Source organism: Pteronotus mesoamericanus, unplaced genomic scaffold, assembly GCF_021234165.1.
Source record: "Pteronotus mesoamericanus isolate MK-2021 breed Mesoamerican mustached bat unplaced genomic scaffold, CSHL_Meso_final contig_73, whole genome shotgun sequence".
NCBI classification, from domain to species: domain Eukaryota; kingdom Metazoa; phylum Chordata; class Mammalia; order Chiroptera; family Mormoopidae; genus Pteronotus; species Pteronotus mesoamericanus.
This window is the reverse complement of record NW_026555245.1, coordinates 19336345-19360219: the sequence shown is the minus strand read 5'-3', so window position 1 is coordinate 19360219 and position 23875 is coordinate 19336345. Positions and strand designations below refer to the sequence as shown.

At 37.3% G+C, this 23875-nt stretch overlaps 1 protein-coding gene across 1 annotated transcript in view; it reads left to right on the top strand.

Annotated features, from left to right (window-relative positions):
* Positions 1–23343, top strand: part of PUM3 (pumilio RNA binding family member 3) — a 41329-nt gene extending 17986 nt beyond the window's left edge. The window contains exons 11-18 of the mRNA XM_054583072.1: positions 1077–1175; positions 2265–2318; positions 6205–6285; positions 15152–15294; positions 15930–16152; positions 17238–17325; positions 19628–19718; positions 22820–23343. Coding sequence (XP_054439047.1) covers positions 1077–1175; positions 2265–2318; positions 6205–6285; positions 15152–15294; positions 15930–16152; positions 17238–17325; positions 19628–19718; positions 22820–22952 — 912 coding nt within the window. The 3' untranslated portion in view covers positions 22953–23343. The remainder of the gene's footprint in view (positions 1–1076; positions 1176–2264; positions 2319–6204; positions 6286–15151; positions 15295–15929; positions 16153–17237; positions 17326–19627; positions 19719–22819) is intronic.
* Positions 23344–23875: the final 532 nt, after the last annotated feature.

Below are 23875 nucleotides of genomic sequence, written 5' to 3'. Positions count from 1 at the left end.
CAAAAAGAAAAAGAAAAAAAAATCATTGGGAACCTAATGTGAATATAAAGTAATGAGGCAAATCTTTTCTGGCCCTGGGGTATTTTCCAAAGAGAGACTTAAAAAAACCCCCAAGAAACCTTTGAGAATTGTGGAAGCATAATTGGAATATGTGTATAACTCTCCAACTGGATAGCTTTGAAGAGACTTATAAGTTTAGGTACGTAAGTTGAAAGCTGTGTTGTTGAGATTCACCCTGGGTAAGGATTATAAGATAGGTAGGGGTGAAATTGCTTGTTCCTTATTGAGGAAAATAGGCATCTGCTTCCTCCCCTGGCAGGAGGCCTTATACTTATTTATTTAATATATGTTTTAAAATTGGGAATGGACTAAAATGGGCCCCTGCAGTTGTTAACCGCCTGAATTCACGCTAGACTTCCAAAATATAATTTAGAAATTGTATGCATTGACAGTGAGGGATAAAGATTAAAAATAAGCTAAACTGCCTTGTAAGAAATAATGATTGAATTTTCACTAAAGGGTCATTGATAGTGTGGGCCTAGTCTAGTATAGAGATTAATTTTATGGGGAAATGTTATTTAGTGTTTTTATGGTGAGTTATTTAATTTCTGGAAGTAATCCAGTGATAAACTAAAAAGAGAAACTTTTTCAGCCAAAATTAGTGTTTTGGTTCTCTACTCTTATATACAAGTCTGTTTCAGGAAAAAGCATTTTATTTATTTTATCTGGCTTTTCTGTTACCTTCTTATCACAGCCACATCCTAGCCTCCTTTTTTTTTTAATCTTTTAGAGTATACTGTACATGTACATTCTTTGAACAAGCCTTGTATTGTAATATAGACATATTTTATAAAATAGACATGCATTTTAATACAAATTGCTTGTCAGCAGTATTTTCTACTCTAGATGGAAAAGTATGTTCCTAAAAAGATATGTCTGTGCTTGTCTACAGAATGAAAAATTAAATTGTTTGCTAATCTTTTTCATTGTCTGAGCTTAACTGCTTCCAGTAAACAGATTTTTTTAAAGGCAGAAAGAAAGAATAAACCAAAGCCTTGGTGCCGTTTGTTCCCCAGGAAATGATTGAAGCCATCCGTGAAGCAGTGATATACCTAGCGCACACACATGATGGCGCCAGAGTGGCCATGCACTGCCTGTGGCATGGCACGCCCAAGGTAAGTGTGGCGGGGCTTGGCTTGCCTTGCCTTTCCTTAGACTTTATGCCTCCTTTGGTCTTAACCCTGTTGTGCATAAACAGCTTTGCAAAGTTGTATCTCAGGGCCTCACAGGAAATGGCCTTCTTTGGACCTAGTGTTTCTTCTCTGCTGGAGTTTTCATTAAAGTATGAAAACCTTGAGTTGTTATTGTTTGGAAAGGGACCTGCCAAGCAAATAAATACAGTATTTATGTTAGACTCACATTTATAGAAGTTTGGTACCTGTCAGGCTCTTTGATTCCTCATTTAATGATCTTAATAGGGGAGGGAGAGGAGGAAGAAGATAGTGAAGAGTTACACATTTGCTCAAATGGGTGTTAAGTACTTTGAGGGGAAAGGTAGAAGTCCCTATTAATTACAGAAGTTTAACAGAACTGATTCTCATTTCTTTGATCAGTAGAATTCTGCCTTAAAAGATAGCTGTACTTTGTCCACTTTTTAAAATTAATGTATATTTAATTTCTATTCAACAAATATGTATTGAATGCCATGGACTTTATATATTTGAAGACAGTTCAGACACTGGTAGGGGATCTTGCAGTTCTCACTGTAAAAGGACGTACAAGTCTAAGATTCCAAGAGCTCTGAAAGGGCTAATAGTATATTGCAATTTTTGTTGTTGTTGTTGTTGTTCTGGCTGCAGTGGGCCCCTGCAGTTGTTAACCGCCTGAATTCACAGTAGACTTCCAAAATATAATTTAGAAATTGGTGGTTGGAAATATAATTTCCAAATATTGGGGGTTTCTTGACATGCTTTTGTTACTGCAGTCCTTTTCTATTTATAAGGACTTATTTTATGGCCTAATGTGATCTATCTTAGTATGCTAAAAAGAATGTGTTTCGTGGAGTTATAGGGTGTAGTACTCCATAAATGTAAATCAGATTTATGTGGTTGATAATGCTCAAATAATTGTCAATCAAGCTTAATGGGACTGTTTTCACTGATGAAAAGTATCTCATTCCAATGACAGTTCAAAGTTATATAAAACTTTGCCTGCAAATACCTTTAGTGTATAATTAAAAGTTGAGACAATTTTTCTTTTTTAAGGACAGGAAAGTGATTGTGAAAACAATGAAGACTTATGTTGAAAAGGTGGCTAATGTAAGTATTAAGAAACTACATGTTTTTAAAATGATTTTTAATAAAATGAAATCATGTCCATTATAGAAAATTTGAAAAATTCAGAAAATTACCAAGAAATTTACTCATTGTTTTATTGCAGTCTTTTTCTATGCATATGTATGCATTTTTAGATATTAAATTTACACAAAGTGAAATTTCTCCATTATTCACTTAACATTGTATAGTGACAAAAGTTTCATTTTTATTAGATATTTTTGAAGACCTGATATTTACTACCTTATTTAATAAATTTGTCCAATCATATTATTAAACATGGAAATTACTACCTGGAATAAATTCTAATGAAGTTTTGTAGTGTTTTAGAATCCTTTGGAGATTCTGTAACGGCTTTTCTGGTAAAATATGAGGAGGTTATTTAATGCCTCATTTTTCTGAGGCATTAAATAACCTCCAAAAATAGTATTTCCATGTATTTAAATACTAAATAGTTTCCCGTAGTATTTCTAGAATGCAGAGTAGGGCAAAAGTAGGTTTACAGGTGTTACTATGGAAAATAATATAATAATTAATAAATAATAATACCAGAATAAACTGTTTCATGTACTTACAACTGCAAACCTATATTTACCCCACCCTGTTTGTGCAGGAGCAAACAATATAAAAATTTTTCAGTTATTTTATATGTTTTGTAGCTTCTCATTACCTGGTAAACTAAAATTAGTGATATTAGCAACTTTTTCTTATAAAAATCTAATGAGAACTACTAATCTGGGAAATAGTATAGTAAATGCTAATTCAAACACATGCTGCTGTGTGATTGTTTACATACAAAATCTATCCAGTAGGTATCTAGCCACATAATATGAAAAAAAAAGACATTTATTGAAGAAGATACAAGAAACGTTGTACATAGGACAATGACGCCTCAGTCCCCTTCAAAGTAGACACCTTTGGGCCTCACACAGTTCTCCCAGTCTCCATCAGCTGCCCCGTCGTATTTTCCTGAATCTCATCAACAGTCTGAGATCTCTTCCTTTCAAATTTTAGTGATTTTAGTGTTGGGAAAAGCCAGAAGTTGCAGAGTGCCAAATCTGGTTTGTAGTGGGGCCGGATCACCTGAGTGATTTGATGTTTGGCCAGAAAACTCTGCAGGAGACATGACACATGAACGTGCACTCATAAGGAAGCTGCCAGTCACCAGCTGCCCATAGCTGTGGCCTTCTGAATCATCCAAGTAGTTTCCACTGAGGAATGTTCAAGCTTAATGCAAAATTTGATGCAGATTCCATGCTCTACTTGCTTAGTAATTTTGAATGCAATGGCCACACAGTACACATGCTTACCCAGTAGCATCTACCACCCACACTGACTAGTGCTGTGAAGTTGTCATTTTTCATGCATGCACACTGCAGTCCACTCTCCTTGGCTGCCAGGTTACATCGATGTCATGCAAATTGTTGTTGTTACGTTAACAATGGCTGGATTTTTTCCAGACAGACCTTGTACCCTCATACACACTGTCTTCTGTAGGGTTGGAGACCAGGAAGAGAGTATGAAGCTACTTAAAAGGCAGTTAAGTTTTCTGTAACAAAATGAAGTAAGATTCCCTAGTGAGTTGTTTCCAGAGTATGAGAATCTTTTATGATTTATTATTCATCATTAAATAAGTCTTTTTGTATAATATTTCAATTTGAATATTTTAAATTAGAAATGTATAAAAATAGGATGTTAGTTCTGAAATGTATTACGAGTAAAAGACATTTTCAAGTAATAAAATTAGGTTGTTTTAATTTTATAGTTATAACAATATTTTTTTGAGAACTAATCTCTGCAAGGCATTGTGATGGTAACAAGAAATTAACAATGCAATTTATTTTTTATCTCAAGGAATTGCTTCTAAAGGGGGGTGATGAATTAATACGACCCATAGATTTGATTTATGTGTTATTTAGAAGTATTTAATTTCCAAATATTGGGGGTTTCTTGACATGCTTTTGTTATTGCAATCCTTTTCAATTTATAAGGACTTATTTTATGGCCTAATGTGATCTATCTTAGTATGCTAAAAGGACTGTGTTTCGTAGAGTTATAGGGTGTAGTACTCCATAAATGTAAATCAGATTTATGTGGTTGATAATGCTCAAATCATCAGAGTTTTTACTGATTTATATATCTCTGTTTAGTTATATCAGTTGCTGAGAGAAATGTGTTAAGATCTCTAACTGTAATTGTAGAGTTGTCTTATTTCTCACTTAAATTCTGTCCCAACTGCTTTTGTATTCATCTGGAGATGTTTTATGCTTGGGCATGTTTCTGTGTGTAGGGCTTAAAAAATCAGAAATCAGTGCTTGTGTACTGTACATACATTGTTCTCTACTTTGTTTCCTTCACTTATCTCACAGGTCATTTTATTTCAACATTTATATATCTCTCTACCTCACCTTTTTTAATGACTTCATAATATTTCATTATACAACTAACATAATTCACTGAATCAGTCCCCACTATTGGGTACTTGTGTAATTTCTAGCTAATTGCATCTTTAAGAAGTATTCCAGTACATGTCCTTTGTGCACATATGGGAACATGTCTAGAGGATGAATCCAGAACTATAATTGCTGTCAGAAGGTAGATGCATTTTGTTTTTTAGATGTCAGTTGCCCTTAAAAATAATTGAACTACTTAACATTCTCAGCAATGACATAAAAGTGTGTCTGCTTTTTTTCAGACCTTTGCTAAATTAGTGTATTATCAAGGGTTTTCACTTCTGCCTGTAGAATAGGTGGAAAATGCTATTGTATTGTTTTAATTATTGTCCTTAATTATGAGCATTATTTCATGTGGTTCAAGCCATTTGCACTTCTCTTTTTTTTCTGAGAACCAACTGTTCCTGTTCTTTGCCCATTTTTAGTATATTGTTGATCTTTTTATAGTAAAGATATTAGACCTTTGTTATTTTTCTCTGTTTCTAATTGAAATGTTATTACTTGCCATATTCATTAGTCCTGGCTCTGAATGAGGGTTATCAAAATTCAAATCCCCATTCAAAGTAAAAGAAAGGATTCATATTATGTAGGTTACAAAAAGAATATGTCACAAACTCTGAAAGCACTTGTTCTCTTTTTTTTTTTATATAAATAAAGTAGTTCTTTAACTCTGGAACAATATCGGCATCATGGAATAATTCTATCATTTCAGGAGGTGACCTGACCATTGTTAAGGTCACAGTGTATGGTTGTATGATCTCTTGCTGTTATACTTTTTAAAAGTGATTACTTTTATCTTATTCTCATTCATTATATAAGTATATTCTTCTAGTATATTTCCAGACTTTCTCTTCTAATTATGTAGGATTGTTTTAAAGAAATGGACAATATACAAAATAACATGTAAAATCATTTTTATTCTTCAATTCAGAGGTGACTTACATTATAATCTTCAAGAATTTTCTGTGTACATGTATTATATATATTTTGTATATGTATAATTGTATCTGAGTTTACATATTTTACATGATTGGAATTCCATATAATAGTTTTATATTATTGTTTTTTTTTTTTTAATCTATTGAATTTTTTTTTAATTTGATTTTTGTAGTAGGTATTCCTTAACAGGGATACCTATTTTTGCAAGGTGTTAACATCCTCAATAGTTAAAAAAAAATTAATCTGGGCTATTTGAAATTGAAGAATGTGCTTTTCTGTGTGTTTCCTTTTTCCTTTAATCAGCCTAGAACATAATTCACTAGGTCTTGATAAGTACTCCTTTGAATGGCTTCTATCCCTCTTATATTGTGTTGGGCAAGTTGTCAGATTGGTAACCTTTATAAAGTGACTCCATGGGTGGAATTAAAGGGAGAAACTGTGCATTTTTTTTAACCTTTCCTGGCTTTTGATTCTTACAGGGCCAGTACTCCCATTTGGTTTTATTGGCAGCATTTGATTGTATTGATGATACTAAGCTTGTGAAGCAAATAATCATATCAGTAAGTAATTCTCATGGTCTTGAATTTAAGTTAAATTGATATATCATTTGTGGGTTTGTGTTATTTCACACATGTGTGTCAATACTTTGAATTATCCACCTTGACAGTATTTTGTTATTTATTAGATTAGTCTGTTAAGTCTATTTTGGGGATGTGCTTTATTCCTGTATAAACCATAACCTTATAACTTGATATTAATAATTAATATTGTTTAAAATATGTAAAGGAATGGTTAAATTAGGATAAATTAGACCATATGACATACTAAATGAAAAATTAGCAAATACTAGCTTCCTTTTTACATTTCTGCAATTCCTTCTAGTCCAGTATAATAACCATAAAGTGGTAATAATTTAATGTAACATATTTAACCCTAAATTTGCCTTCAGAAAAAGTGAGCTGTTTTATTGAAAGGTGGCTCCAAAGTAAAAACTGCATTCTGAAATAATTTCTTTCATTCTGCAATGATTGACATCTGAATCTGTGATTTTCTCTTCCCTTTATTTCTAATGTCCAGGCAGCTTGGGTGTATAATAGTGGTTGCAGGGCTAGGGGTTAAGAAATTGCAACATTGGTTACAGTGACAAAACTTGGAAACATTTTAAAAACTACCTAATCTGTATAGTCTCTGAACGCTACACAAACATGTCTGTGATACACATGGATGGGGCCTTTTAGGAAATCTTAGTGACAAAAGCTACAATACTTTTACACCATCTGCAGGGAGAAGCAGATGGTTGATCAGAAAGACTTTACCTGTTGGCGTGTGGTGGTGCTGTGGCCTCTGTGTAGCCTGTCTGGACCAGTAGAGCTGAGTTGCAGAAGAAAAAAATTTATCAGCTAATGGAGGGGACGGAGATTTTTTTTAGATGCCAGCTGTAGGTCTCAGTGTGTGAAATTTCTCATGCCCTTGCTGTTGTTTTCCAACTTTCCCCTTGACTATTTTAAGATTGTGATGGCTTTCTTTGGGATAAGATTGTGGGAAGAAAAAACCTGGCAAGACTTTCATGTCATAAACTCAGTATTTTGACATGTTCCTTGTGACTTTATTACCCTTCTGACTCCAATCAATAATGATTGTTTTTCATTCCAGTGACACTGATGTCAGGCCATAGACTTGCTAATGAATAAAGTTGTTTCATGAAAATGGAAACAGGCTGGGCTTTTCAAAGTTTGCTTTTGTTTAATATTTTCAGGACAACTAAAATTTGCATAACTGTTCCAAATAGATTTCAAGAGAAACCATACTTCTTCAGCATTTGCCACAATTTGTCTGCTAGATATTTTCCAAAGATTTATCCCACTTAAAGTTGTTGTTGAAACAATTTTAATTTCTTGTGCTTATCAGTTTGATTCCCACCACTACTTAACCCCCATTCCTAATGATTTTCTCATACTTAGGGCAGCTTTCTGAGAAGGGCCCTATTTACTGAGATCTCTTACTTCTAAATGACAAATGTTCAACAGGTTCTGTGTATCATTAAACTCTGTAGCTAGTGATAGAATTCTGGAATGCTAATTGCCCTTGCATTTTTCCCACCCCTCTCCCAGAAAACCTGTTGCAGTATGCAGTTTAAAAAAACACAAAAAACAAAAAACCCAAGAAAGCTTAGTGTTGCTAAGGATTCTCCTCAGGGTAACCAGACTCCCTAAAATATCAGGTTGAAATCACACTCTGCCTGGTCTGCTGAGCCGGCACCTTTCAAAATGGATACACACTGTTTTCCACCTACTATACTTTCCATAATAAACATACTTATAAAATTTAATCCATTTTACCCTGGAGTTGTTGGTATAATTCAGCTTCTTTGACAGCAGTGTTCTTCTGAAAAGGAAGTAAGTACACTGTATAGTTGCTGTATAAGAGTGACTAAAAATTGATGGCTACTTTAAAATATATTGTCTTAAAATATACAGAAAGGTATAAAGAAGAATACAGTGGATAGCCAGCCTCCTACTATCTGATAAAGAAGCAAAACTTGACAAGTGTAGTTAAAGCTTAAGCCCTTTGTGTGCCTGGTCCTGACTGCATGTCTGCACCGACCCATACTCATGGTGAGGAATCTGTAGGATTATTCACATGCATTTCCTTATCATTTTGCTATGCACAGAGGTATATGGTGCTATTTTGCATGTTTACAAATTCTGTGTAAATGATATCTTGTATGTTTATTCATGCAATTTGCTTTTTTCTTTTGGCATTATGTTTGTGAAGTTCATCACCAGGGGTTGGCACGCCTTTTTTTTTTTAGAAGGACCAGAAAGTATTTTAGGTTTTGTAGGCTCTATATAATCTTGTTGGTTGTTCTTGGTTTGTTTTGTTTTTATTCTTTAACAACCTTTAAAATGTAAAGACCATTCTTATCTTGTAGGGTGTACGAAAACAGGCTGCAGGTTGACCCATGGGCCTTTGTTTGCTCACTGCTGTTCTAAATTATTTATTTTCAATGCCAAAGAGTGTTGTACTATGAATATTCTGCAGTTTATTTTTCCATTGTCTGTTGATGGACATTTCAATTGTTTATAATTTTAGAAACGTTGAAAACTTACTATGTTTTGCTATTCAAATAATTCTGTGAGCATTCTCCAATGTCTCCTTGTTTCTCTGAGGCATTTACTTAGCAAAATCACTGGGTTGCCAAATATGCCGCACATATGTTTATATAGAGTCACATGTCTGCCCCACCCAGCCACTACAAAACCTATTGCATTATGCAGTGCTTTTAAAAATAGCCAAGAAAGCTTACGGTTGCTAAGCATTCTGTTCAGAGTAACTGGTTTTCCTGAAATGTCAGGGTAAAATCATGAGTCCACTAACTACTTCTCCTTTTCAGACCAAGATCCCGTGTAATTTCCAGATAGTATTCTCTTATCTCCCAGCCGTACCTGGTCTCCCCATCTTCTCAACTCCTATAGTTTATCTTTGCCATCCTTTCATTTAACAGTAATCGTGATCTGACCAGGGCTCACAAATTCAGAAATACTAATTGACCAGACAAGTAAACAAGTAAGGCAGGCCAGGTGTAGGGAGTGGGCTGTGGGGAAAGGAGAGAGCACACGTCCTGCCCAGGGTGGTAGCCCTCAGCTTCTAGGAATGTGAGCCCTATGGTGATAGATCTCCCAATTTTTTTCCTTTTTAATTGTGGTAAAATACACAAAACATAAAATTTACCATCTTAACCATTTTTGTCTACAGTTTAGTATTAAGTATATTCACATTATTGTGCAAACATTCTCTAGAACTTTTTTATCTTGCAAAACTGAAATCATGTTCATTAAATTACATTTTTCAATTTTTTGAGTGCAGCCAAAAATATGGACTTTTAGGATAAAAAAATATAAATCTTTTTAAAACTAAATAGTCAGGATGCTGCAATCACTGCCTAGTGATCTAACCTCCTTCTATATTTATATCCAGTATGTAAGTGTATGTTAGGATCCAGTATTTGCATCCTTTAAGTTTTTTTTTTACCTCTTCTGCTAGATTTTAGCTTTTTTAGATAAAAGCCAGTCTGGGTTTGTTTGTTTTTTTTGTCCCCACACACAACCTACCATAAGGGTGTATGTACCATTGGCTCAGTTCTCAGTAATAGGTGTTGCTTTTTGCATTTCTTTCCTCTACTGAAAATGTCCTTGCACCGTAACTCTACTTTCAGAGGGCACCTGTCATTTTGGCCTTTACCTTTCATAATAGGGCTGACAAAATGAGTGCCAAAGACTCTGACAAGGGTCCAACAAAAGGAGGTCAGACTGGTCAGACGTGTCTTAAGAAGGGAAGTCTTTTGTTCCTCTGGCACTTTGTGCTCACGTGCTTGCTTTGGCATAAAGCATATGGAGAAGAAATTATAGCCAAAGGGCCTTGTGATTTTTCTCTAAGTTAATTCTTATAAATGGAAAGTGAAGTTGAAAACCTTTAAAATTGAACTTTTGTTGTTGAGAATGCCAAACTCATGACTCCATTGGCTGTATTTAATCTCCATGGTTAAAGATGCTGTATATTGACAGGTGTGTTTTAATATGAAAATAAAAGTAAGTACTCTACAGCAGATTTCAGGTTGCAGTGTGAATTTTCTGATTTGCTCCTGGTAATGGCCCACAAGTCAGGCAGGCATGTCATTTCCTTTTACAGAGAAGGGAATTGATGTGAAGAGAGGGTAAAAGATTTGCCAAAGACTACACTACTTAAGCTTAAAGATTGAATTCAGCAAAAATCAACTATACCAATAGTTTATTAGTGCTTCTTACCTATTTCTACATGTTACTATACTCGTTAATGTTCTCTCTAGAACTTTCTCTTTACCTTGTGTGTAACGTAGGTTAAAAAGACATGAATTAGTACTCTCATATAACAGCACTCATACTGTTTCCTTTTAGATACATGTTTTTGATAGTAGGAAAGCTGGGGTGAGGAGGACATGGGGAGAACTAAGAATTTGATGTTACACTCAAATACAACTTTAGATTCTCAATTCCTTAGTTACAAACTGTAAGGCAGTAAAATTCAGTGAATTTGGGGACTGATTCTTTAGTAGTATTTGTACATGGAATTAAGAATCTCGTGTTACGGTGAAACCTTTTCTGCCCAAGTCATTGTGGACTGCCCCAGTCCTTCCGTGTGGAACCCCCAGAAAAAGCAAGAACATTGAGCAATATGGTGCTAGCTGCATGCCACCCCTTTTCCTCCTTACACCAAGAAAAAAAATAATTAAAAATAAGTAGCCTTTTGTATTTCTTCACTGAATATCACCACTGTTTTGAGTTTTGTTGTTGTTTACTTTTGTTTATTTACTTTTTTAATTATTGATTTGAGAGAGAGAGAGACATCGACTTGTTATTCCATTGTTTTTTTTTGCATTCATTGGTTGATTCTTGTCTGTGCCCTGACCAGGGATTGAACCCACAACTTTGGCATATTGGGATGATGCTCTAACCAGCTGTGTCATGGGGAGCGTGGGGTTCTTGGATCTGAGGGTCACTGTCCTGGGGCCAGCTGAGGAGGGAGTGGGACTGTGAATCCTGCAGAGCCCGTCCTGGGGTGTCACGGATCGGGGAATAAACACGAGTCGCCGGAAACATACCTCTGTCTGCCAGGAGAGGGGAAAGGGCACTTCCCTCTAGTGGAGAAGCCCCTGAGCCCTTTTCCAAAGGCTTTTATTGAAAGAGTTACCAGTGGGGCTAGATAATAGGAATGTGCAGGTGACCTCATTACATCAGTATGTTAATGTTTACAGAGAATAGATGATGTTTTGAAGAAAACAAATGGCAGGAACACACCAATTTACGTGGACTTGAGAGACTAGTAAATGTGAGAGCGCCAAAGGGTTTAGGGTCAGGGTCTGCGAATAATGTAAATTTCCCTCCCAGCATGACCTGGTTATCATAGCTTTTGAGGGAGAAACAAAACATGCTTTAAAGAATTTACTTCTAGGCCTGATTTCCCCTGGGGGGACCGCAAGATCCAGTTTAGGACTGTCCCTAGTATGTTTGGAGCCTGAGCCAGGTCAGGGGAGGGAGCCAAAAAGAGACAAGGAGTCTTCTGTCAGATAGAAGGCAGACCCTGGCCTTGTCCAAGCCAAGCCAAGGGGTGCGGGTCTTTTTGCCCTTTCTCCGTGCCCCCAGGTCCTTGTCCTGCTGCCCATTTTGGCTGTATCTGGCTTAGGTTGTCCCTTTCCTTGAGGGATCTCACCTGTCATTGACTACCATCCGTCACAGGGCCAAGCAGGGTGATATAAGGGAGGCAGGGGCTGTGCCCCTGCCTTGGGGACAGGTTTCGTCTCCTCAGTGGTCTGTTTTGCCAAGGACTCCTTTGTTATTTCCAGCCTTGGGGCCCTCTTGCCTGCAGGCAGGGCTAAAGTTCCTGAAACCAGGCAGGGCGTTTCCCAACACAGCTGAGCTACTTGATCAGAGCCTATTTATTTATTTATTTATTTATTTATTTATTTATTAAACAATTGTTTTATAGGTATTACAGCTCACAGTGGTAATTTAATGATGGTGAAGTTGTGGGGTTTTTTTGAATGATACAGAAATTGGCATAAGCTATGTATTTTCCTCACTCTCCTTTCAACAAATTAAAACATCTGGTTTTTATGGGTTGGTTAAAACTTAAATGGGAAAAGCTGTAATAAAGGTTGCCCATATTTGGGGCACATTTACCTTGAAATTACAAAGGAGCTTACTCTTCTGTGATACGTCCATTTTTGTTTTGTCTTGCCCTTTTTACTGAAATTTTAAGTTTATTTTTCTTAGATGGTTGAAATTTATATCCATTTTGAGGTGGTTAGATTTATTGCACTTATTCTCTGGAAACCTTTATGTCGTGTGGGGAAATCTTTATGCATGATCTTAAACTTCTTCAAAAGTAGAAGAGCACAGTGGAGTTTAGAGTCATGGAAAGAGGCAATCATGTCCTGGATGAGTGATCTTTATCTATTTTAAGTCACTTTACTTGGGCTTCTTACCTGTAAAATGAAGGTAAGCTATCATCATCATCATGATGTGAAGTATTTAAGATGATGGACATATCACTCTCAGCATAGGGTCTGGTTCTTAGTAAGCAGTCGTTAACTGCTGTTATTAATTACAGGAAGCACAATATATTTTTGTACAGAAAAGGAGGGAAGCTTGGGATTTTAACAAGAGAAATGTGTCTGGAATCTGGAGCTGTGTCATCAACCTGGGGTCATGAATTTTGCTGTATCATGATCCCATGGTTGATGACTTAATTTTTTTTCTCTTTTTAGTATGTTATTTTTTCATTAAATTTACTGAGGGGACATTGGTTAATATAATTATATAGGTTTCAAGTATACAATTCTGTATACATCATCTGTATATTGTGTATTCACCACCCAAAGTCAAGTCTCCTTTCGTCACCATATGTTTGACCCCTTTTACACTTTACTCCCCTCACCCCTACTTTCTCTCTGGTGACTACACATTGCTGTCGTGTGTGTGTCTGTGAGTTTTTGCTTGCTTGCTTGTCTTGTTTGTTCATTTGTTGCCTTCAGTTTTATATCCCAAATATGAGTAAAATCATATCGTTCTTGACTTCCATCTGACCTGCTTTGCTAGCATGATATTCTCAAGAATCATCCATGTTGTTGCAGGTGGCAGTATTTCATCTTATGGCTGAGTAGTATTCCATTGAATCTATGTACCACATCTTCTTTATCTAGTCTTCTATCCAAGGGCACTCTGGTTGTTTCCTTATCTTGGCCACCGTGAATAATGCTGCAGTGAACATAGGGGTGCATCTATCTTTACAAATAAATGTTTCAGATTTTACAGGTACATACCCAGGAGAGGGATTGCTGGGTCATATGGTAGCTCTTAATTTTGTGAGTAACCTCCGGACTGTTTTCCACAGTGGCTGCTCCAGTTTACTTTCCCACCAGCAGCGTATGAGGGTTCCTCTTACCCTCACAGCCCTTGTTTTATTGATAATGGCCATTCTTGTTATTACTTGTTTTATTGATAATGGCCATTCTAACTGGTATGAGGGGGCATCTCATTGTATTTTTGATTTGCATTTCCCTTTTTCATATATCTGTTGGTCATTTTTGTGTCTTGGGAGAAGTGATGACTTAATTTTTAGCTTGGCTCCTTGCACTAAAATTACTGATCTCATTGTAATACATAGGCACTTAAGAGAATAGCAAACCTGAGTATATCATCTCATGGGAAAGTCCTTTCCTTAATAGAGATCGTCTGTTGCCTTTGAAAGATACTAGAGTCGGAATCAGGGACCAGAACTAGTCAAGAGCCCTGCCACTGACACACTACATTCTCTGGCAAAGTCGCCTCTCCTCTGTCTCAGTTCCTCATCTGTAAACCTGGGCGATGCCACTGAATTCTTTCTGTGGCCCCAGCCAGTTCTGATGAATCTCTGGTGCTCAAACATACATGGATTTGAGTATCTATTAGGTTTGTTGCATAAAGTAGGAGTGTTGGGGGGGAAATAACTGATGGTTTTTCCATTGTGTATTCTCTGTTAAGATTAAAGGAGAAAAAGAACTCATGGACATGAACTACGGTGGTGATTGCAGGGGGGGCAGGGGGCAGGGTGGGTGGGGGTGGAAGGGGAGGGAATGGAGGGATAAATGGCAATGGAATAAAAATAATTAGAAAAGATTAAAGGAATTTTTCAACAGTGGATTTTCTTTGGAAAGGTCAGCAAATTTACCCGGGAGCTTAGTTGGGGTAGGGATGATGTTGGCTTTGTTCCTTAAATTCATGCAACTAAAAATGGAGGTTACTGTTCTTAGTTAAGTTGATTGAAATTGTCAGAGAGTAGGTATTTTTAACTGCTTCTCCCTTTCCCCTCTTTTTGTTTTCAATGGGATACTTAAATAGCCTTCTTTTGCCATGAATAAGCAAACTAACTTTAAAAGCCTTTATCCGCTTGTTAATGTTTAACAGAGTTTCTTTATCTCCCTTCACATACATCTCAATGGGGAAATTCTAATAAGAATGTTCTTCATGGGTGCTGATGCTACATTTAAGTGCAGCTGCAAATTAATGGACCCTGCTCAGTGACCCCAGTAAGCTATGTCCCTAGTAATGGTGGCCTAAGAAATATCAGTTATATAGGGAATAAAGATAACTGCTTTAAATATTTTTAAAGTCTCCTTGAGCTTTGTCAGTTGTATAAATGGATTTTTCAGTAATGCTAGTGGTAGTACAGAATCTGTTCTGTGTTCTCAATGTCAATCTTTTTGTACTTTAATGAAAGAATTTCACACCTAGCTCCACATTTTCCATTAAGTATGTTGGGTAAAATAGTTAAATTTGTATCCTTCTTTGCCATTCAGATTCCAAGTATCCTTTGAGCACACATTCATTTTTTGTTTCTATAATTTTACAGGAAATTATTAGTTCCTTGCCTAACATAATAAATGACAAGTATGGAAAGAAGGTCCTGTTGTACCTACTAAGCCCCAGAGATCCTGCACATACAGTACGAGAAATCATTGAAGTTCTGCAGAAGGGAGATGGAAACGCTCACAGGTGAGAACAAGTAGAATGGCTTGCATCCTTTATCCTTTGGTATGTTAATTTTCGGTAGTGCGTGCTTCCAGAAATCTTCTCACACGTGCACTCCCCTTAAGGTCCCAGACAAAGGAGGCACATGTCCTATATGTGACTCTACACTGTGTTATGTCAGTGTGTTCATGCAGCAAAAAGCAGTTAGAGGATAAGAGGCCAGTCACAAAAGAAGATAAGGAGGAATTTATGGTCCGTTCCCAAAACAGTGCACACTCCTCCTGGCCAGTGGCTGTTAGACCAGCCCTCAGTCGTGTCCTTTTGACCCTGCAATAGTGTAAACATGTTGTTTTATAAGATACTTTGTTATCGTTATTTGGTTTTGGATTGGTTTGGGGTTTTTTATTACATAAAGCAAGCTTCACTTACTGATTGCTTGTTCTGTGCCAGGTGCTAGTGACATCCTGGGGACACAAACATGAAAGACAGATATCCCACCCTCAAATCACTTATGTACATACGTAAGAGAAAGATATAGGCAATTACAGCAGTACGTGACACAGGCTATTATAAGCCGTTAGAGGTTATCTGAAAATACAGTCACCGTATTTCCTTTGCCATTTATCTCACCTGAAGACTCATTCAACCTATTCCAACAGTAAGAAAGATCCAGAGATCCGACGCCAAGAGCTCCTAGAATCCATCTCTCCAGCTTTGTTAAGTTACCTGCAAGATCATGCCCAGGAAGTGGTGCTAGATAAGTCTGCATGTGTGTTGGTGTCTGACCTTCTGGGAGCTGCCATTGGAGACATTCAGCCTGCCATGAATGCCATTGCCAGCTTGGCAGCATCAGAACTGCATCCTGGTGGCAAAAATGGAGAGGTAATATGCTATTATAAGACAGGCAGGAAAGCTGCAGTGGCTGCAAAAGCTCCAATCATTGAGAACATTGCTGTAAAGAGGATTTCAATGATAACTGTCTCAACTCGCTGCATACTGACAGTACATTTGAAAATTGAATTCAAAACCCAGTGCTGTTGCAACAATGGCCTGCAGTGATTCCATGAGTAAAAATAAAATCCTCTTAATTTGTCTCTCTGTTGTCCACGATTGGCGCCAAGCTATCTTTCTAGTATATTCTGCACTATTAATTCTGCTTTGAATCTGCTGTGGACTTTTGAACCTCTCTGCATTTGTATATGCATCTTCCCTCATTCTCAAGTGTTGCCCACATCTCTACATCCCTTTGCTTTCTGTGTAGAAAGCCTTCCTGGCAAACAGATGTGTATGGGGAGCCTGCTGTTTTCTGACCTACAAGATAAGGGAAGAGACATGGGCTGTGGATCTTAGAAAAGCTCTGGCGCCTCCCCTCATAAAGCATATCGTATGAGCAACTTGGGAAGATACGTGCATAATGAAAATTCCTTTTTAAAAAATTGAGCCTCTTCATGCTTGATCAGGAGGGATCCTCAGTGCTATGGGAGCAATGATATGGTCTTTAAAAAGGATAATATTGAACTAAAAAGATGCCTTCTTGGCCTGCTTATCAAATAATACCCACATGTAGTCACATGTATTTAAATATTCAACGTTAGGTTTTAATGTTTCTGGTATAGCGTTCTATCCCATAGATGTACTTGTACCTCGGAACTTCATGTTGGCAGTCTGGAGGGTGGTGAGCCTGACCTTAGGGTGAACATTGTGGTTGTGCTTTTGAACTGGAACTCGGGAGGCCGAGCCTGAACTAGTTCTCAGTGGCTGTGTTATCTTGAATAACTGTCTTAGTTTTAGATTAGACTAGATCTTTGCTCCAAGTATAATGGTCATTCTAGATAAAGGCCTCCTAAGCCTTATGGAGCTTTCAGTTTGACCGAGCCCTTGTCTGTATGTGGTGATATAGAATGGATGGTAGGCTAAGGCATGAATGAAAACCACTTGTAAATTAATGTGTTCTTGACTCCTTACAGCTTCACATTGCAGAACATCCTGCGGGACATCTTGTTCTGAAGTGGTTAATAGAACAAGATAAAAAGATGAAAGAAAATGGAAGAGAAGGTAGGTTATTAAACTTGATCCTCTGTTGTAGCCTATGTGAAATTTCAGTAATTCCTGGTATCCTGGAACTTTATGTCAGCCATGCAAGTTCAAATTAGTTTGTTGGGTGTGTAAAAATAATGTCTGTGAGTTAAGAAATGATTTAGTGGTTGCAAGTAAGTACTACTTAAGTAAATGCTAGAAATTTGTGTCCTAAAATCCTTTAATTTTTTTCTCCCTTTCCTCCCCTCTCTCATTCTTACTCCTTTTTTCTCTGCTACTTCAGAATTCTGACTGGGCTTGGCCAGTTTTCTAAAATGCCAGCCTATTCTTTGAGTACGGTGAGAGGAGTGTAGTGTGGGAGGCCCATTTGTGAGTATCATCACCCCGATCGAAAGGCATGGTACTCGCTAGTGCTGGGGAAGGGGTAAGAAGAAGAATCCTGTCCTTATCAGAGAATTCTGAACTGGTGCCTGTTTGGCATTAAAATACGTGTGACCAAAGGGCAAGCTAGTCCTTGGCGTTTATTGGTTTTTCATAAACCTCATCGCGGCTCTGTAGAAACTCAGCTCTCAAGAGAGGGACAGCATCTTTTATCTAATTGAAAACTTGCATACCATTCCCCTCTCAGTCCTGTATTTGACCAGACCTCCTCTTGCTGGATTCAACTTCATCTGGTGTTTTAGCCACAAAAGAGATTTTCCCCAACTTGAGTAATTTGGGTTTACTACTACTGTATCTGACAAAAAGTGACAGATTATGAATTTGTCTTTGGGCAAATTGCAGTTCTAATGGCGAGTGAGGCAGTCAGTATAGTGGTAGAGCTGTCACCTCACTCTATTTTTAAGAATAGAGACTTGGAGCTGTCTTTCACTACATTTTTTGTAGAAGAGAAAGCTTCTTGTCATGAATTTTGAAGGAAAAAACCAATGTATTGAATCATTTTTTTTATTTGATGCACATTTGAGCTGAGTTTATGTCAGAGAAGTTGTTTGACTTACTTTTAAAATCTAGAAATTTTCTAAACACTTTTCTTCCTCTTAATTAAAATGCACTGGCAGCCCTAAAACATGCCTGCCTGGGCCTGAATTGTTTGTCATTTTCATGTAGCACCAAAGGAGTGAGGCTGACTGTCCTGGTTATCTGTTGCTGTGTAACAAGTAAACTCAAAACAGTAGTTTTCAAAAACAATAATCATTTGATCTGGGTTTGGTGAAGCTTATTTCTTTTATGCTCACAGTGCTGCTTAGTTAGGGTTGGGAGTATCCACTTTTCCAATGGCTGGCAATGGCTGAGGCCAACAGCCTCAGTTCCTTTCCCTGGGCTGCTTGGGCTTCCTTACAACACGGTGGGTTCGTTTTTAAGAGAAGAGGTAGATGTGTGGTTCTTTCATGATTTAGCCTCCGAGTTATTTAACACAAATTTTATCATACTGTTTTGGTTAAGTGAGTCATAAAGGCCCACCAAAATTCCACAGTTGAAGACTATGATTCCATTTCTAGATTGGGGGTTGGAGTATTCTAGAAGAGCACACAGGAGATATTGTGCTCACCTTTGGAAAACATCATCTACCTCACCAGCTTATCTCTGTCTGCTTACATGTGCAATGAAAAACTCAATAGCCATATATGCCTCATGGCTTTTAAAAGGCTCCTTACATTTGAGTATCTTTCAATGAATGATACATGCTACCTACCTAAGATGTTTGTTTTCAAGATAGGTTGTCCCTGTCTCCATTTGCACTAAATCCTGGCCTTCAGGATTTCTCCTTTATCCAAGAATCAGTTATACTTAGATGGCACAATGAATAAGATAATATACTATAACAACAAAAGGTGGGTGGTATTTTTGATGGGTGAATGTCTAATATTGTAGAGAGTAATTGCCAGGTATAAGCACCACTAGCTATGTCCATGGAACCTTCTGAGTGAGGATTTTCCATGAGGAAGACTTAATTTTAACCAAACCCAAGGTGCTGCTGTCAAACGTTCACTCCCTGAATACCTTCCAAGTCAGAGTTAAATCATCCAGTAGTACAAAGAAATGCAGGCACAACCAAGTGAGTGTTTTATAAGAATTCATTGTTTCTCTTGAGTAATTACTGCTAAACATAGCTTAGGATTTGAAAGAAATGGCTATACTAAAAATACATTATGTAAACCTGAGCTGGAATTTTTAGTGTTAAGAGAGTTTGGGTGAGAATTCTTCTTATTAGAATATTTTTTTTTAAATTAAAACATACAGATTTAAGGGCAGTAGAGAGGGAGATTAGAAGTTTAAATCTTGGTATATGATGTTCACTAAGTTTCAGTAATCTTTACAGGTTGTTTTGCAAAAACACTTGTAGAGCATGTTGGTATGAAGAAGCTAAAGTCCTGGGCTAGTGTGAACCGAGGTGCCATTATTCTTTCTAGGTATGTATGAAGTGTGCCTTCCTCTGTGCGGGGTCACCGTCCTGCATGCTTGTTCCTTTATTTCTCACATTTATTTCTCTAATATTTGTTCCCCACCCCAATATTACACTAAATCACTTATTGTCTAGACAAATATACCAAATATTAGAAAGCAAATGTAACTTGTCAATTCTTTTTTGATTTCTTAGAGCTTTTTTTCATCTGCCCTCTTTTGGATGTCAAGAATCATAAAATTATGATGAAAGGAATCATTTGATTGTCGCCACATTTATCGTTTTGACCAAAATGTATTTATATTCTATTTAATGAATTAGTCTTGTCCCTATGAAAACTGACAGTTACCTTTTTATTTATTTTTTATTTTTTGTAAAGATTTTATTTATTTTTAGAGAGGGGGAAGCGGGGGAGAAAGAGAGGGAGAGAAACATCAGTGTGTGAGAGATATATCATTCGGTTGTGCCTCTTGCGTGTCCTCAACCAGGGACCTGGCCTGCAACCCGGGCATGTGCCCCGACTGGAAGTCAAACCAGCAACCTTTTGGTCTGCAGGCCAGCACTCAGTCTACTGAGCCACACCAGCCAGGGTGACAGTTATTTTTTAAATTGTGACTGAATTTACATGTAATTTTCATTTATTGTTTTCAACTATTCTAAAAGGATTTGAGAAGCATTTGCTTCTGAAGTCTGCACATGAATTGCTCATTTCTAGTTAAAATTGATAGAAAACTCATGATTTGTGAGTTGAGTCATATGCTTAACTTGCGTATTATTCTCTGGACACAGTATGTTGAGTTTATAATTTACAAGTCATCAAAATTTCAGTGCATTCTATTCCCAGGTGAAACTCTTCTTTTAAAAACATTTAAAAATAGGTTTGTGAGTTGTTTTGAAGCAATCATTGTTGATCTTTTTCCTTGCTGTGTTACTGAGGTTTGGAAAACAGATACCAATCTTAGTTTGAATTTCCCTCAGTGTTTCACATGCAAGTATCATGCAGTTTCATTTGTATTGTTTGTAAATATTATATTTGTTTAACGTACAATTTGATTTTGGTACACATATACTGAAAAATATATGCTTTTTATATGAACATTCATTTTTTTCAGGAATATCAGTATGTCCAAACGGGTGATACAGATCATTTTGTTCATTTCCCATTAAAATTAGTTAATTTACCAGTTGATGTTTAACACTCAGAATCCATTAGCTGAAACATGAACTCTTTTGATATAAATTTCTTTACCAGGCATTTTGGAATGTTAGCACCTACTGACACATTCTTTCATTATACTTAATAATTAACTAACAATTTCAGCAATGCCATAAAATTAATTTATAGAGATTGCTCATCCATCAGAGCTGCCCTTGAGTGGATTTCAAACATAAGAAGGACACTCTAAGTTTATTGTGGAACACTACTTAGAATTGGAACAGTAGCACATGAAATATTTAAGGTTCTGAAGGGAAGATAAATGATAGATAACCTAATAATTGATTAATACAGTAATAATTTTTGTTTGGTTTTTAGAATATTGTCATGTGCTTGACTTGTTTGGTAAAATTCTCTGCTTATTTATATTGTACTTCAAACCCTTGCAATTTAAAAAAAAAATCTTTTTCCGGTAAGTGAAAAGGCATTCTGGGTGGGGGAAAAAAAAATCAGCCTTGTGTGCCACCTGAACAGTAGCTTAGGGAAGCAGACTTGTCCAGCATCTAAAAGCATGGGCTCTGAACAAACTGCCCGGGTTACGTCCCAGTTCACTGTGTAGCCGTGGGCAAATTATTCAGCTTTCCTGAGTCTTAATTTTCTTCGTTGTAAATGAAGTAAAGAATAATTTTGTGTTATGAAAAAACTAAATGAGATGATATATTAACATATGCCTAATATATATGTTCAATAAATATCAACTTTTATTACTATTATGCATTATGTGACTGTGCTTAGCCAAGGTATATAAAATAAAAATGCCTAGTAGGTCACCGATCTATTAAAAGGGCACTTCACTTTTTGACTGCATAGGTGACAAGCCGCGCTTGTTGCTTGTGTCCTATGAGTGGGGTAGTGCTGCTTGGGGCTGCTAGCTTATTTTCCTTTCTGGACATCATGAAAGGTATCAGAGACCAGACAGTTAAAAAAAAACGCCAAGGATATGTTTCAGAAGTCCATGTTTAAATGTCCTGACGACATGGGGACAGAACAGGAAATTCAGCCCTGATGTTCTACGGTCAAGTGCCTGAGCCCCACCCAGCCCCTGAGTAGAGAGAAAGGGCCGGCTTGTAGCCTGCGTCCGGGACTCCGTTCACTGCTGGAGGCACTCCAGCAAGGTGTCACAGAGCAGAACGGACGTCATTCTGCTTCATGGCTCGCACTGATTGAGTGCTGAGTGTCAGGTTCTGGCTGGGTGCTTTACATACAAAATCCTTTGAGCCCCCAAAACAACCCCATGAGGAAGAAGGTGGATTCTGTTGTTGATCCCACCTTACAGATCAAGAGTGTTAGTGAAAGGGGTGAAGAGCTTTACCTTGGAGCTTCACTGCCTGCATCTGAAACCTGCCTCTGCTACTCGGTAACTGTACAGCCAAAAACATGCTGTTTAAATTCCCTAAGTGTTATAGCCGCAGAGATCAGTAAGAAGGCCATTAACTGCCTCCCTTTCACAGCCCCACCTTTTCTTTCTGTGCACCTGTTTATGTTAACTCAGACTCTCAGTGAGCACTTCTTGGCCATCTGTTCTGTACATGTGGTGCTGTGGAGAAAAACACTAAGTTTCTGCTCTTAAGTTTAGGTGGAGGAGAAGACAGCGTGCAGTAAATAATTTTAGGGCAAGATATTAGTCCTAAGACAGAGTGAAAGTAGGACCAATTCTGTGTGGAACAGAGTTGCTTCTGCATTTGCTTGGGTGACTCCACCAGCAAGATTATGGAATATTTTTTTATTTGTGGTTTTTAGAATATAGGCTACTAGTCCCTCTCATTTATCTGGTAAAAGAAATGCATTTCTAGTTATAAAACTTGTTCACAAGTCAATAAATTTTGTATACTGTGGTAGCACTTACAATGATCTAGGATTTTTTTGAAATTTAGTTTGTCTTCTCCCTTTAGCCTTCTTCAGAGTTCTAATCAAGAAGTTGCAGACAAAGTCAAAGCTGGACTGAAAAGCCTGATTCCCACATTGGAAAAGAACAAGAACACCAGCAGAGGAATAGAAATGCTACTTGAAAAACTGTCAGTATAGATGGAAACAGTTAACAAGACAGAATCATTTCTTCTCTTCTGATCCGTTTTCCCACTGTGGAAAAGAAGGGCTGGAGGGTCCACCTCACTGATAATTTGTGTACTTACTGTAATTTGTGTTTCTTCTTTGTGTAAGAATTTATTTATAAAATGCTTTCTAAAAAGTGCTCTTTTTTAAAAAAAATTCCAGCCATCTTCCTTATCATCTTGAGTAGTAAGTAAATCACAGCATGAGACAGTAATGTAAAAAAGCTTTAATAGTCATACAGCAGGACCAAGCAAATACATATAAAGTGAGTGCGTGAGCTGATTCAGGGGAAGACATCCTCTGGGAGCAGTAGTGTAAGAAGGCTTCGTGGAGGCGGTAGGGCTTGAGAGAACCTCAGAGGAAAGCAGGATGTGGAAAAGAAGAGTGGGTGGGAGTATTTGGTGGGAGCAGAGAGATGGAACTTAATGGTACTGAACTGATCTTCAGGAAGCCTTAGGGCCTGGATGGATGCAGGGCAGGGACGATGCCTTGCAACCAGGACAGCCATATTCCTAGCTGCCTTGTGGATTGGGTTCTACCTTAGGTTTTGTTTGAAAGCTACTGGAGTAAATTGAAGTTAATAGGGGAAAATGTGTTAGAAGAATTAGTGGATCGCAGTGGGTAGCAGGGTTAAGGTCAAGGTTACTGGGAAAATCTTCCTATCTTTAGATCAGGGCCTCCAAGTAAATAGTTCCCTTTGATGAGATTTCCTTCTTTGGGATTGTCCCTAAAATAGTTGAAGCCTATAAGGTTTGAGTTTGGAAGGAGATGCTAAATTGTTAACAGTACAGGAGTTTGAATTTAAATTCAGGTAGGATGTTTGAATTTTGTAACTGCTCTTGGCTTTCAGCAGCAAAGCTTGGAAGGGTTCGGGAGATCATTCAGGCCCGTGTAGC